Genomic DNA, 15860 nt, shown 5'->3' on the forward strand with positions numbered 1-15860 from the left:
AGCACCTACCTAGGAGGGTGCTACACTCACCCCCCACCAAACTGAGACATGTCCTCACTAGCACCTACCTAGGAGGGTGCTACACTCACCCCCCACCAAACTGAGCCATGTCCTCACTAGCACCTACCTAGGAGGGTGCTACACTCACCCCCCACCAAACTGAGCCATGTCCTCACTAGCACCTACCTAGGAGGGTGCTACACTCACCCCCCACCAAACTGAGCCATGTCCTCACTAGCACCTACCTAGGAGAGTGCTACACTCACCCCCCACCAAACTGAGCCATGTCCTCACTAGCACCTACCTAGGAGGGTGCTACACTCACCCCCCGCCAAACTGAGCCATGTCCTCACTAGCACCTACCTAAGAGGGTGCTACACTCACCCCCCACCAAACTGAGCCATGTCCTCACTAGCACCTACCTAGGAGGGTGCTACACTCACCCCCTACCAAACTGAACCATGTCCTCACTAGCACCTACCTAGGAGGGTGCTACACTCACCCCCCACCAAACTGAGCCATGTCCTCACTAGCACCTACCTAGGAGGGTGCTACACTCACCCCCCACCAAACTGAGCCATGTCCTCACTAGCACCTACCTAGGAGGGTGCTACACTCACCCCCCACCAAACTGAGCCATGTCCTCACTAGCACCTACCTAGGAGGGTGCTACACTTACCCCCCACCAAACTGAGCCATGTCCTCACTAGCACCTACCTAAGAGGGTGCTATACTCACCCCTCACCAAACTGAGCCATGTCCTCACTAGCACCTACCTAGGAGGGTGCTACACTCACCCCCCACCAAACTGAGCCATGTCCTCACTAGCACCTACCTAGGAGGGTGCTACACTCACCCCCCACCAAACTGAGCCATGTCCTCACTAGCACCTTCCTAGGAGGGTGCTACACTCACCCCCCACCAAACTGAGCCATGTCCTCACTAGCACCTACCTAGGAGGGTGCTACACTGACACAAGGGGGGGGGGGGGGGGGTGATCCTTTTTCCAACTCGATTTCGCCAAAATGTTGGTGTAAATACAGCTGGATAAAACAAAAACTGTCTCTGTCTTTATTTCAGGCTGTAAAGCAACACAATGGGGATTATTTTAAAGGAGGGTGATTATTTTCTATATCCGCTGTAGAGATATTCACGATGTAATATTTAGGCGAATATTTCCTGAGCGCCTTTCTGGCACTTTTCGGGAAAGCTTTAGAAATGGTCGCTAAATGTCACGGCTACCTGACAAGTCTTCGAGTTTGGAGAGAAAATGCTTGTGTGTGGAAAACCCTGAGGGAGCGATCTGAGCGGCGCTGCCCACTGTGACTACGGGAGGAAACGCTTTGCCATCTGTGGCCGTGGAGAAGACATTCATCTTTTCTCTGCGCGGTATTTTTGGCACAGCGGGGTCTCTGTAAATAAGAATTCTATATTTATATCTCACAGAGGATGAAAGAATAATTGCTGTCTTCTGGAAGCTGTGCGAGCAACAATATATATAAATATATATTACAGTATATACTCATAGACAGAGGCGTAACTAGAACCTTCAGGGCCCCGGTGCAAGAAACCATGAAGGGCCCCCCACCCGGACCCCTGGTCAGGGCCCTTCCCTTCAAGCCTGGGGCTCTTCCCACTGATCCTGGGGCCTTTACTCTCGTTGCAGGGCCCTTTATTACGGTCCCGCAGCGGGACCCTTTCACAAGTTCTGCAGTGGGCCCCCTTCCTGCCATCTTGGGGCCTCCCCACGGGGGTGGAATGCCAGGGCCCGGTCGCACCGCTTCCTTCTCCTCTATATGAGAAGTCACTCACTGTCACCTTCTATACAGATTACTGATCCAGCACTGCTTCCTCCTCCTCTATATGAGAAGACACACACTGTCACCTTCTATACAGATTACTGATCCAGCACTGCTTCCTCCTCCTCTATATGAGAAGACACACACTGTCACCTTATATACAGATTACTGATCCAGCACTGCTTCCTCCTCCTCTATATGAGAAGACACACACTGTCACCTTATATACAGATTACTGATCCAGCACTGCTTCCTCCTCCTCTATATGAGAAGACACACACTGTCACCTTCTATACAGATTACTGATCCAGCACCGCTTCCTCCTCCTCCTTTATATGAGAAGACACTCACTGTCACCTTTTATACAGATTACTGATCCAGCACTGCTTCCTCCTCCTCTATATGAGAAGACACACTGTTACCTTCTATACAGATTACTGATCCAGCACCGCTTCCTCCTCCTCCTCTATATGAGAAGACACACACTGTCACCTTCTATACAGATTACTGATCCAGCACTGCTTCCTCCTCCTCTATATGAGAAGATACACACTGTCACCTTCTATACAGATTACTGATCCAGCACTGCTTCCTCCTCCTCTATATGAGAAGATACACACTGTCACCTTCTATACAGATTACTGATCCAACACTGCTTCCTCCTCCTTCATTAGAGAAGATACACACTGTCACCTTCTATACAGATTACTGATCCAGCACTGCTTCCTCCTCCTCTATATGAGAAGATACACACTGTCACCTTCTATACAGATTACTGATCCAGCACCGCTTCCTCCTCCTCTATATGAGAAGACACACTGTCACCTTCCATGCAGATTACTGACCTAGCGCTGCTTCCTCCTCCTCTATATGAGAAGATACACACTGTCAACCTGTATACAGTTTACTCCTCCTTTACTGCTTCCTCCTCTGGTACCTGCCAAGAAACACACATTAATCTTCTATAAAGTTTATTGATCCGTTATTGCTTCCTCCTCCACTATTAAACAAGACAAACACTGTCAGCTTCTACACAGATTACTAAAATATTTGCATTCGGGATTGGGCGTATGGAACTGGCAACATCCAAAATTCAATATGTGTATAATGCACAAAAGTAAAACATGGTATAGCTCTAGCTCGCACACCATACCCCCCCCCCCCACCACACCAGCTCCTGCCCGCACACCATACCCCCCCACCACACCAGCTCCTGCTCGCACACCATACCCCCCCCCCACACCAGCTCCAGCCCGCATACCATACCCCCCCCCCACACCAGCTCCAGCCCGCATACCATACCCCCCCCCCACCACCACACCAGCTCCAGCCCGCATACCATAGCCCCGCCCCCCCCACACAAGCTCCAGTCCGCATACCATACCCCCCACCACACCAGCATTAGGCCCCACACCATACCCCCCACCACACCAGCTCCAGCCCGCACACCATACCCCCCCACCACGCAAGCTCCAGCCTGCACACCATACCCCCCCCCCCACCACGCCAGCTCCAGCCCGCACACCATAGCCCCCCCCCTGACCACACCAGCTCCAGCCCGCACACCATAACCCCCCCCCCCGACCTAACCAGCTCCAGCCCGCACACCATACCCCCCTAACCACACCAGCTCCAGCCCGCACACCATACCCCCCCCCCCCCCGACCACACCAGCTCCAGCCTGCACACCATACCCGGCCGACTACACCAGCTCCAGCCCGCACACCATGCCCCCCCCCCCCGACCACACCAGCTCCAGCCCACACACCATACCCCCCCAACCACACCAGCTCCAGCCCGCAAACTATACCCCATGCCTCGACCACACCAGCTCCAGCCCGCACACCATACCCCCCCCCCCGACCACACCAGCTCCAGCTCGCACACCATACCCCCCCCCCCCCCGACCACACCAGCTCCAGCCCACACACCATACCCCCCCCACCACACCAGCTCCAGCCCGCATACCATACCCCCCCACCACACCAGCTCTAGCCCGCACACCATACCCCCCCCCCCCACCACCACACCAGCTCCAGCCTGCACACCATACCCCCCCCCCCCCCCACCACCACAATAATCCAGCAATACTCAAGGGGGCAGTGCTACATTTGAAAAGATACCAGCTGCACTTCAAACTTAGCTCCTCTCGCTGTGTATATTGTCAGAAAAGTGACTGCATTCACCATTTCTCCACCCTAAAACTAGAGATGGACGAATGGTTCAGCCAGAGCTTGAGTTCGGGCCGAATATTTGCCTGTTCGGCCATACAACAAACACTCGAATCTGCAGAGTGTTCGCCCCTGAGCGCTGCACAGTGCATTCTGCGCCCTGATCAGGGCGCAGTGTAAGCTGGTTGGTAAGGAGCGGGGCCAGGAAGGCGGCTGTGGCATCCTTAACAACCGATGAGTCATCAGCTGTCAATGGGTTTCCCCGCTGACGGCTGAAAGAAAAAAAAAGTGCCTGTAAATAAAGAAAAAAAAACGGTCCCCCCTAAAATCCATACCAGACCCTTATCCATCCAAGCATTCAGCCCAGCAGGTCATGTGAGGTCAAAAGGGGGCGGTGCCACCGCATGACGTAGCCAGGTGGCCCCACCCCTTGCCTACATAAGAACTTTCAAAGCGCAGAGTGGGCAGACGGCGGAAGGCCTCCAAGGAGGCGAGAGCGTTTTTGATTTTTTTTTTTGCGGGCGTCATGATTGACGATAGATTTTCATCGAGGGACACTATTTTTTTATTTTATTTTAAATACAAGATTTTTCAAACTGTTTCTTGTGATTATTATTCTGACCTGCCACGCTGCATGCTCAGGTAAGGGTCTGGTATGGATTTTTTTTTGGGGGGGGGGGGTTCCTTATAAAATCCACACCAGTCCCGAAGGGCCTAGTTTGTGGACTCGGGGGGTTGGACCCTATGCCATTTTTTTTCTTTATTTTTTCAATAGCCGGGTGTTTCGACAATTGTAACCACGAGTCATTTTGACCCAGCTTTTTTTTCTTTAGAAATGTCATTTTTGCTGCAGCATGTTTTATGCATGCTACAGATGCTCCACTTTACAGGCACAATAAGTGGGCCCCCCAGACACTATATTTAAAGGAGATTTTCATTTTTATTGTTGCACATTAAGCATAATTAAAATCACTGCACCTGAAAAAACAATTTTTTTACATTTTTATGTTTTTATTGATACATGTCCCCCAGGGCAGTACCCAGACCCCCATATGCATTTTATGGCCAATAACTTGTATATAAGCCTTCAAAATGGGAACTTTTCCTGTTCGGCTCCCATAGACCTAAATGGGGTTGGCTTTAGGGTGCTCAGCCCAGCCCTGCTTAAAACCAACCATCTTCGACGCGTGTCACCACTCACAAGGATAAGCTTATGAGCAAGCCAGGAGTGGTGAAACACGTCAAGGATGGTTGGTTTTTTGGGTGGAGACATGTTTTTTGCAGATACTTTACTGACAATCAATAAACACATCAAGAGGAGCTAAGTTTGGAGCGCAAAATGACTGTGTACAACATGTCTCCACCCAAAAACCAACCATCCTTGACACGTTTTAACTACTCCTGGCTTGCTCACAAGGATAAACTTATGAGCAAGCCAGAAGTGGTGATAACACGTTAAGGATGGTTGGTTTTTTGGGTGGAGACATGTTTTTTGCAGATAATTAACTGACAATTAATAAACACATCAAGAGGACAAGTTTGGAGTGCAAAATGACTGTGTACAACATGTCTCCACTCAAAAACCAACCATCCTCGACGCGTTTCACCAATCCTAGTTTGCTCACAAGGACAAACTTATGAGAAAGCCAGAAGTGGTGAAAACACGTCAAGAATGGTTGGTGTATGGGATGGAGACATGTTTTTTGCAGATACTTTACTGACAATCAATAAACACATCAAGAAGAGCTAAGTTTGGAGTGCAAAATGACCGTGTACAACATGCCTCCACCCAAAAACCAACCATCCTCGACGCACGGTTCATTGAGAAGACCTGACTGAATGTTACCTGCTTTACCAGACTCCAAATTCGTAATCTGTCAATGCTTACCCTGTAGTCACTGGAGGTGACGTAGAAGATGGGTAGAAACGCCAACCAGATGATGCAGGTGGTATACATGGTGAAACCGATGAACTTGGCCTCGTTGAAGTTCTCCGGGCACTTTCGCGTCTTGAATGCGTAGAGGGTGCAAAGAAGGACTAGCAGGACGTTATATGACAATGACAAAAGCATGCTTCCATCTCGGCTGTTACACTTCAGGGTCACCACATATCTTTTATCTGGTGCTGTGTCCTTACGAGTCCCAGCTGGCTCCAGAAGAAGCCAGACCATCACCACCAAGAGCTGGCAGGAAATGAGGGCCAGGCAGATGCCTACTTGAGAGGCCGGGCTTATGAATCTGGGCCGCTGGACCCCATCCTGCGCTCCGTTGAAAATCCGGGCGATGCGGTTGGTCTTGGTGAGCAGGGCCGAGTAACAAATGGCAAAAGACAATCCAAGCCCAAGGCGTCGAAGGGTGCAGACGCTGGTGGAGGGTTTGGCAATGAATATGAAGGTCATGGCGTAGCAGAGAAGCACACCACTCAGCAAGATGTAGCAAAGTTCGCGACCAGAGGCCTTGACTATTGGGGTGTTGTTGTTCTGTATGAACACCCAAAACACAAAGAGGGTTGAGATAAGCCCCAAGCAGGACAGGCAGACCGGGCCCAATGCCCAGGCATCACTCCAGCGTATATATTCCTGCGGCAACTCAAAGCAATCCTTCAGATCCTCATTGGGCCAGTAGCCAAGACCGCAGTCCCTGCAGGTGAACTCGTCCAGTAGGTACTCATGCGGTTGGCATGGGATGCAGATCCAGCAGCAGACATCTCCAGGTTGCATGCTTTTCACCTCGTTCTTCTTGCAGGGGTCGCTGCACTGGGACACAGGCACCGAGCTTTGGGCCCAAGGGATGAGGCTTGTGTTGAGCGTCAGCTCTTCAACCCAGTAGCCAACTTTTTCATAGTGGTAATGACCGTCCGTGTTCTGGAAATTGAAGATATTGTAACGGCCGATTCCATCTCCAAACTTGTCGAATCTCACTGTGCTGCTGGTGTCCGGAGGAGGGAAGGGAGCTGGAAACAGAGAAAGTCATGGAGGTGTCATTCCAATCCAAGAGGTTCAACAAAGTTACAGACTACATGGGGCTATTCAATGATTTACAGTTCTCAGCTTCCTAACTATCATAGGAGGTCAAAGCCTCACCCCGTATCTGAAATCAGATATGCCGAAATGGCATGACAGGGGAGGTGTTGCCACAGACTGGGCTTTTTTTCAGCAGGAACGTGGAGGAACGCAGTTCTGGCACCTCCAGCACTGGATGTATATAATGTCAAGGGGTGCTGGAGGATCTATTTTCGCTGGGGATGTCTATGGCTACCAGTAAGGGGAATCTATTGTTGCTCAGAGGGATTTTATGTTGCTGGGGGAGCAGTTTTTGATGGGTACATTTTACTGTTAGGTGGTGTATTAATGCTGGCTTCTGTGAGATCTATTGTTGCCATTGGGGTCTAGTGTTGCTAGGGTGGATCTACAGTATTGTTTCTAGGAGGGGGAGGGCATTTTGTTGTGAAGGGTCTATTGTTACCGGCGGCTTCAATTGTTGCTGGGGGGGCTGTTGTTGCTAGGTGGAACTATTGTTGCTGGGGAGATCTATTGTTGCTGGATGATCTATTGTTGCTGGATGATCTGTTGTTGCTGGGGTTTGCTATTGCTGTTGGGGAGATATGCTGCTGCGGGGGGGGGTCTATTGTTGCTGGGATTGGTATTGTGTTGCTGGGGAGATCTATTGTTGCTATGGAATCTACTGTTGCTGGATGATCTATTGCTGCTGGGGTAATCTATTCTTGCTGGGGAAATGTATTGCTGCTGGGGGGGGGATCTATTGTTGCTGGAATTGGTATATTGTTGCTGGGGAGATTTATTGTTGCTGGATGATCTATTGCTGCTGGGGTAATCTATTCTTGCTGTGGGGTCTATTGCTGCTGGGAGGATCTATTGCTGCTGGTGGGTCTATTGTTGCTGGGATTAGTACATTGTTGCTGGGAGGATCTATTGTTGCTGGATGATCTATTGCTGCTGGGGTAATTTATTGTTACTGTGGGGTGTATTTCTGCTGAGGGGATCTATTGCTGCTGGCAGAGGCGTACCTAGGGGCTCCAGCGCCCTTGGCGAGGAGCTGTATCACCAGAAAAATTATGATAGTTATAACCTTACATATTTGTGCCACAGCTAACCCTTTGAACACCACATCCCAAATAAATAGTCAAAAATTGGAAAAAGGGAAAGTGTAGGCGTTGAACTCCCCCCTCAGATGCTATTAGGATAACACATAGGTTTGTAAAAAAAATTATTTGTAATAAAGTTTTAAAAAAACTCCAGTCATTGGAGACATCACATAGAGTATAAAAACAATGTATAACATAGTTTAACCCTGAAAAAGATCCCATGTTATGGATCATATCTTTTTCAGGGTTATACTATGTTATACATTGTTTTTATACTCTATGTCAGTGATGGCGAACCCACGGCACGCGTGCCACAGCTGGGAGGAAGAAGAGCGCGCACCACTGACCGGCTAACCTTTACAAGGTCAGCAGCTTTGTGGGGGTGCAATAGTGAGCAGGGCATGTAGATGTAAGCAAAGAGGGGGGCTTCGGGATGCAGAGGTGAGTAGCTGGGTTGGGGTGCATTTACATATGCAACGTCCCTTGCTGCTCTTCTGAGAAGCAATCCACGGTGGATCAATTTTCAGATGGCAGTTGGCAGGTGGCTGGGAGGCGATATATCACATTCCCCCCCCTGGTATTAACTCTCCGGCACTTTGAAACAGATAAGTTGGTTTTGTGTTTGCTATCACTGCTCTATGTGATGTCTCCAATGACTGAAGTTTTTTTTAAACTTTATTACAAATAAAGTGTGATTTTTTTTTTTACAAACCTATGTGTTATCCTAATAGATCTCGGGGGGGGGGGGCAATGCCTACAAAGTCCCTCTTTCCCTTTTTCCAATTCTTGAATAGTTATAATCCTGTTGATTTCAAGGAGAATTTAATTTTCCAGGTTTAGGAATGAGGCAGAAACATCTCATCCATTGACCTTACTAGAAGTGAAATGGTGATAGTCAGTGGGAGTAAAAAAAAAAAAAAAATACTTAGAAACCACTAGTCAGTAGGAAGTGGAGAGAATGTTCCACTATTGGTGTCAGTGGGAGGAATAGTGCCCCATCATTGGTGTCAGTGGGAGGAATAGTGCCCCATCATTGGTGTCAGTGGGAGGAATAGTGCCCCATCATTGGTGTCAGTGGGAGGAATAGTGCCCCATCATTGGTGTCAGTGGGAGGAATAGTGCCCCATCATTGGTGTCAGTGGGAGGAATAGTGCCCTATTAATTGTGTCAGCAGGAGGAATAGTGTCCCATCGTTGATGTCATTGGGAGGAATAGTAGTCTATCATTGGTGTCAGTAGAAGGAATAGTGCCCCCTTGTTGGTGTCAGTGAGAGAAATAGTGCCCCCATGCTGGTGTCAGCGGGGGAATAGTGCCTTATCATTGGTGTCAGTAGGAGGAATGGTACCCCATCATTGGTGTCAGTGGGGGGAATAGTGCCTCATCATTGGTGTCAGCAGGAGGCATGGTACCCCATCATTGGTGTCAGTGGGAGAAATAGTACCCCATCATTGGTGTCAGTGGGAGAAAAATGCCCCATCATTTGTGTCAATGGGAGGAATAGTACCCCATCTTTGGTGTCAGTGGAAGGAATGCTGCCCCATTGTTGGTGTCAGTAGAAGGAATAGTGCTCATCGTTGGTGTCAGTGGGAGCAATAGTGCCCTATCATTGGGTATCAGTGGAAGGAATAGTACCCCATTGTTGGTGTCAGTGAGAGAAATAGTGCCCCCTTGTTGGTGTCAGTGGGAGGAATAGTGCCCCATCTTTGGTGTCAGTTGGAGCAATAGTGCCCCATCATTGGTGTCAGTGGAAGGAATTGTGTCCCATCATTGGTGTCAGTGGGAGAAATAGTGCCCCATCATTGGTGTCAGTGGGAGGAATAGTGCCCCATCATTGGTGTCAGTGGGAGGAATAGTGCCCCATCATTGGTGTCAGTGGGAGGAATAGTGCCCTATTAATTGTGTCAGCGGGAGGAATAGTGTCCCATCGTTGATGTCATTGGGAGGAATAGTAGTCTATCATTGGTGTCAGTAGAAGGAATAGTGCCCCCTTGTTGGTGTCAGTGAGAGAAATAGTGCCCCCATGCTGGTGTCAGCGGGGGAATAGTGCCTTATCATTGGTGTCAGTAGGAGGAATGGTACCCCATTATTGGTGTCAGTGGGGGGAATAGTGCCTCATCATTGGTGTCAGCAGGAGGAATGGTACCCCATCATTGGTGTCAGTGGGAGAAATAGTACCCCATCATTGGTGTCAGTGGGAGAAAAATGCCCCATCATTTGTGTCAATGGGAGGAATAGTACCCCATCTTTGGTGTCAGTGGAAGGAATGCTGCCCCATCGTTGGTGTCAGTAGAAGGAATAGTGCTCATCGTTGGTGTCAGTGGGAGCAATAGTGCCCTATCATTGGGTATCAGTGGAAGGAATAGTACCCCATTGTTGGTGTCAGTGAGAGAAATAGTGCCCCCTTGTTGGTGTCAGTGGGAGGAATTGTGCCCCATCTTTGGTGTCAGTTGGAGCAATAGTGCCCCATCATTGGTGCCAGTAGAAGAAATAGTGCCCATCGTTGGTGTCAGTGGGAGCAATAGTGCCCTATCATTGGGTATCAGTAGAAGGAATAGTACCCCAATGTTGGTGTCAGTAGGAGGAATGGTACCCCGTCATTGGTGTCAGTGGGAGGAATAGTGCCCCATCTTTGGTGTCAGTTGGAGGAATAGTCCCCATTATTGGTGTCAGTTGGAGGAATGGTGCCCCATCGTTGGTGTCAGTAGAAGGAATAGTGCCCATCGTTGGTGTCAGTGGGAGCAATAGTGCCCTATCATTGGGAATCAGTGGAAGGAATAGAACCCCATTGTTGGTGTCAGTGAAAGAAATAGCGAAATACTGCCCCCTTGTTGGTGTCAGTGTGGGTAATAGTGCCCCATCATTGGTATCAGTAGGAGGAATAGTACCCCATCATTGGTGTCAGTGGGAGAAAAATGCCCCATCATTTGTGTCAATGGGAGGAATAGTACCCCATCTTTGGTGTCAGTGGAAGGAATGCTACCCCATTGTTGGTGTCAGTAGAAGGAATAGTGCTCATCGTTGGTGTCAGTGGGAGCAATAGTGCCCTATCATTGGGTATCAGTGGAAGGAATAGTACCCCATTGTTGGTGTCAGTGAGAGAAATAGTGCCCCCTTGTTGGTGTCAGTGGGAGGAATTGTGCCCCATCTTTGGTGTCAGTTGGAGCAATAGTGCCCCATCATTGGTGTCAGTGGAAGGAATTGTGTCCCATCATTGGTGTCAGTGGGAGAAATAGTGCCCCATCATTGGTGTCAGTGGGAGGAATAGTGCCCCATCATTGGTGTCAGTGGGAGGAATAGTGCCCCATCATTGGTGTCAGTGGGAGGAATAGTGCCCTATTAATTGTGTCAGCGGGAGGAATAGTGTCCCATCGTTGATGTCATTGGGAGGAATAGTAGTCTATCATTGGTGTCAGTAGAAGGAATAGTGCCCCCTTGTTGGTGTCAGTGAGAGAAATAGTGCCCCCATGCTGGTGTCAGCGGGGGAATAGTGCCTTATCATTGGTGTCAGTAGGAGGAATGGTACCCCATTATTGGTGTCAGTGGGGGGAATAGTGCCTCATCATTGGTGTCAGCAGGAGGAATGGTACCCCATCATTGGTGTCAGTGGGAGAAATAGTACCCCATCATTGGTGTCAGTGGGAGAAAAATGCCCCATCATTTGTGTCAATGGGAGGAATAGTACCCCATCTTTGGTGTCAGTGGAAGGAATGCTGCCCCATCGTTGGTGTCAGTAGAAGGAATAGTGCTCATCGTTGGTGTCAGTGGGAGCAATAGTGCCCTATCATTGGGTATCAGTGGAAGGAATAGTACCCCATTGTTGGTGTCAGTGAGAGAAATAGTGCCCCCTTGTTGGTGTCAGTGGGAGGAATTGTGCCCCATCTTTGGTGTCAGTTGGAGCAATAGTGCCCCATCATTGGTGCCAGTAGAAGAAATAGTGCCCATCGTTGGTGTCAGTGGGAGCAATAGTGCCCTATCATTGGGTATCAGTAGAAGGAATAGTACCCCAATGTTGGTGTCAGTAGGAGGAATGGTACCCCGTCATTGGTGTCAGTGGGAGGAATAGTGCCCCATCTTTGGTGTCAGTTGGAGGAATAGTCCCCATTATTGGTGTCAGTTGGAGGAATGGTGCCCCATCGTTGGTGTCAGTAGAAGGAATAGTGCCCATCGTTGGTGTCAGTGGGAGCAATAGTGCCCTATAATTGGGAATCAGTGGAAGGAATAGAACCCCATTGTTGGTGTCAGTGAAAGAAATAGCGAAATACTGCCCCCTTGTTGGTGTCAGTGTGGGTAATAGTGCCCCATCATTGGTATCAGTAGGAGGAATGGTACCCCATCATTGGTAGCAGTGGAAGCAATAGTCCTCCATCATTGGTGTCAATTGGAACAATAGTGCCCCATCATTGGTGTCAGTGGGTGGAAAATGCCCCATCATCAGTGTCAGTGGAAGGAATGGTGCCCCATTGTTGGTTTCAGTAGAAGGAATAGTGCCCCATTGTTGGTGTCAGTTGGAGGACTATGCCCCATCGTTCAAGTAAGTGAGGGGAATAATGCCTCATTATTGGTGTCAGTGAGAGGAATAGCGCCTCATTGTTGGTGTCAGTGGGAGGAATAGTGCCCCATTATTGGTGTCAATGGGCAGAATGGTGCCTCGTATGTGAGGAAGAAATAGCGCTCCAAGGCCCAGATAAGGGCCAACACAGGGGTTGCAGTTTGGAGACCACTGATCTGGGTTAATAAAAATTTGGCTGCAGTTGGGCTTTAAAAGCCTTCTCCATCACCGCATGACAACTTACCATCAAACTTCACATTGAGGATGAATTCACGGTAGAGGCGTCGTCCATTGGGTGGGTTCATAGTAGGGCAGAACTGAGTGACGTTGGGGCACAGTGCCTGGTACATATTGTGGAGGCCTTGTGCCATGGCATAGACCGCGTTCACCACAAACATGATTTTGGACTCTTGCTCAAACTTCACCTCTTGCAGGGAGTGTCTTGTGCAGTCCAAAGTGTCGAGCCGACAGTGGAACTTGTTTTCCCAGAATTCCCTGAACCAAGGATTGCGCGTGTTATTGAAGGGGTGCAAAGACTGGAAGTACTTTGAGAACTCCCACAGTGGGTACGATGCCAGTTCTATGGTAATGGCGCCTTCAGCGACCCCCTCACTGCCCAGCACCACACTCTCCAGTGCGCCCCAACCATCGCTTGCCACCCACATGAAGGACACGTTGAGTTGTTGGGCGGCTGCCAGTAGCTCCCGGGCATCCTCAATCTTGGTGAACAGGACAACCACTTTGGCGCTGGGCTTCTGCTGCAGAGCTCGGATAACACTGGTAAAGGTTTTCTTATTCATGGAGCGCCCCACCTTCTCGGAGGTGGCGATGCAGATATTACGAGCCCGGGCCTCTTGCTCAAAAGCCTCAATGCCAGTTTCACCGTAATCTCCTTCAGACGCCACAGTGGAGACGTAAGTCCAGTTGAAGAAGCGTAAGATATCTGCCATGGCCTTGGCCTGGTAGAAGTCCGGGGGAACCGTTCTTGCGAAGAAGTCGTATCGAGACTTATCGCTCAGCTTGGCACTGGTGGAGGCGTAACTGATCTGTGGGATCTGGAAGAGCCGCAGGAGATTGGCCACCTGAGGGAGTAAATAAAAAATGAGTAAAAAAAGGAATGCTAATTATTTTCTTCCATTTAAATTTTCTTACATTTTCTTCATATAATGATTGTATATAAAATATCCCTTCAAATTCCATAAAATAATACACACTATTATTATTATACATTTATATAGCTCTGACATATACCGCAGTGCTGTACAGAGATCACTGAGCCAGTCACATCCGTCTCTGCACCAGAGGAGCTTACACTCTAATTTCCCCTCCCCCACAGTCACATCAGTCTCTGTACCAGAGGAGCTTACACTCTAATATTGCCCTACAGTCACACACTATTATTATTACACATTTATATAGCTCTGACATATACCGCAGTGCTGTACAGAGAACACTGAGTCAGTCACATCAGTCTCTGTACCAGAGGAGCTTACACTCTAATGTCCCCCCACAGTCACATCAGTCTCTGTACCAGAGGAGCTTACACTCTAATGTCCCCCCACAGTCACATCAGTCTCTGTACCTGAGGAGCTTACACTCTAATGTCCCCCCACAGTCACATCAGTCTCTGTACCTGAGGAGCTTACACTCTAATGTCCCCCCACAGTCACATCAGTCTCTGTACTAGAGGAGCTTACACTCTAATGTCCCCCCACAGTCACACACTATTATTATTATACATGTATATAGCTCTGACATATACCGCAGTGCTGTACAGTGATCACTGAGCCAATCACATCAGTCTCTGTACCAGAGGAGCTTACACTCTAATGTCCCCTCCCCCACAGTCACACACTATTATTATTATACATTTATATATCTCTAACATATACCGCAGTGCTGTACAGAGATCACTGAGCCAGTCACATCAGTCTCTGTACCAGAGGAGCTTACACTCTAATGTCCCCCCCACAGTCACATCAGTCTCTGTACTAGAGGAGCTTACACTCTAATGTCCCCCCACAGTCACATCAGTCTCTGTACCAGAGGAGCTTACACTCTAATGTCCCCCCACAGTCACATCAGTCTCTGTACCAGAGGAGCTTACACTCTAATGTCCCCTCCCCCACAGTCACACGCTATAATTATTATACATTTTTATAGCTCTGACATATACCGCTGTGCTGTACAGAGAACACTGAGCCAGTCATTTCAGTCTCTGTACCAGAGGAGCTTACACTCTAATGTCCCACCACAGTCACATCAGTCTCTGTACCAGAGGAGCTTACACTCTAATGTCCTCCCACAGTCACATCAGTCTCTGTACCAGAGGAGCTTACACTCTAATGTCCCCCCACAGTCACACACTATTATTATCATGCATTTATATAGCTCTGACATATACCGCAGTGCTGTACAGAGATCACTGAGCCAGTCACACCAGTCTCTACTGCCCCCCCCCCCCCCCCACAGTCACACACTATTATTATCATGCATTTATATAGCTCTGACATATACCGCAGTGCTGTACAGAGGACACTGAGCCAGTCACATCAGTCTCTGTACCAAGGTGAGGGATTCCCAGGTTGTCACCGGGATCACCACAACTTGTGCCCCAATGGAATATTTGCCCTCTGCTCTGTTCTGGGGACAACCCAAAATGTGAGATTTTTTTTCACTTGTGATACTAATAGTAAACAGACAAATAGGGGACCACTTGTGCCCCTTCCTATGCCAACATCTACCTGGGGGGGTTGGGAGAGATTTGTGTTTTCAGACAAGACCCTTATGTATTACCTTTCATTTGTCCCATTTTGGCATAGGTATATAGACGACCTGTTTCTGGCGTGGACTGGCCCCATTGACACATTGCATACCTTCCTAGATATGCTAAACGTCAATGATTGGAACCTACGATTCACTTACTCTTATCATCGGTCTCAGATCTCTTTTCTGGATTTGACAATTTCTAAGCTCCCGGATAGGATGATCTTTACAGATCTATATCGCAAACCATCAGCAGGCAAAACTCTGCTTCACGCGACTAGCACACATCCAAAATCATTGATCCAAAGCATGCTGTACGTGCAATATTTGCGCCTACGACGAAATTGTTCAAGAGATGACGATTTCCACATTCAGGCTAACCTTTTGCGGGACCGCCTCCTACAGAGAGGTTATTCCTGGACCAGTCTTAGGAGGGCCTTCAACAAGGCCCACGCCAGAAACAGGTTGTCT

General features: G+C 48.9%; 1 protein-coding gene across 4 annotated transcripts in view; it reads right to left on the reverse strand.

Moving 5' to 3' along the window:
- GRM2 (glutamate metabotropic receptor 2) overlaps positions 1 to 15860 on the reverse strand; it is an 87632-nt gene that overhangs the window by 18390 nt on the left and 53382 nt on the right. For all 4 annotated transcript variants that reach the window (XM_082265451.1, XM_082265453.1, XM_082265450.1 and 1 more), the window contains exons 3-4: positions 12868 to 13705; positions 5859 to 6922 (exon numbers count right to left, since the gene is read on the reverse strand). In XM_082265451.1, coding sequence (XP_082121577.1) covers positions 5859 to 6922; positions 12868 to 13705 — 1902 coding nt within the window. The remainder of the gene's footprint in view (positions 1 to 5858; positions 6923 to 12867; positions 13706 to 15860) is intronic.

Source organism: Pelophylax lessonae (genome assembly GCF_965119305.1).
Source record: "Pelophylax lessonae genome assembly, chromosome: 8".
In the NCBI taxonomy this organism is placed as follows: domain Eukaryota; kingdom Metazoa; phylum Chordata; class Amphibia; order Anura; family Ranidae; genus Pelophylax; species Pelophylax lessonae.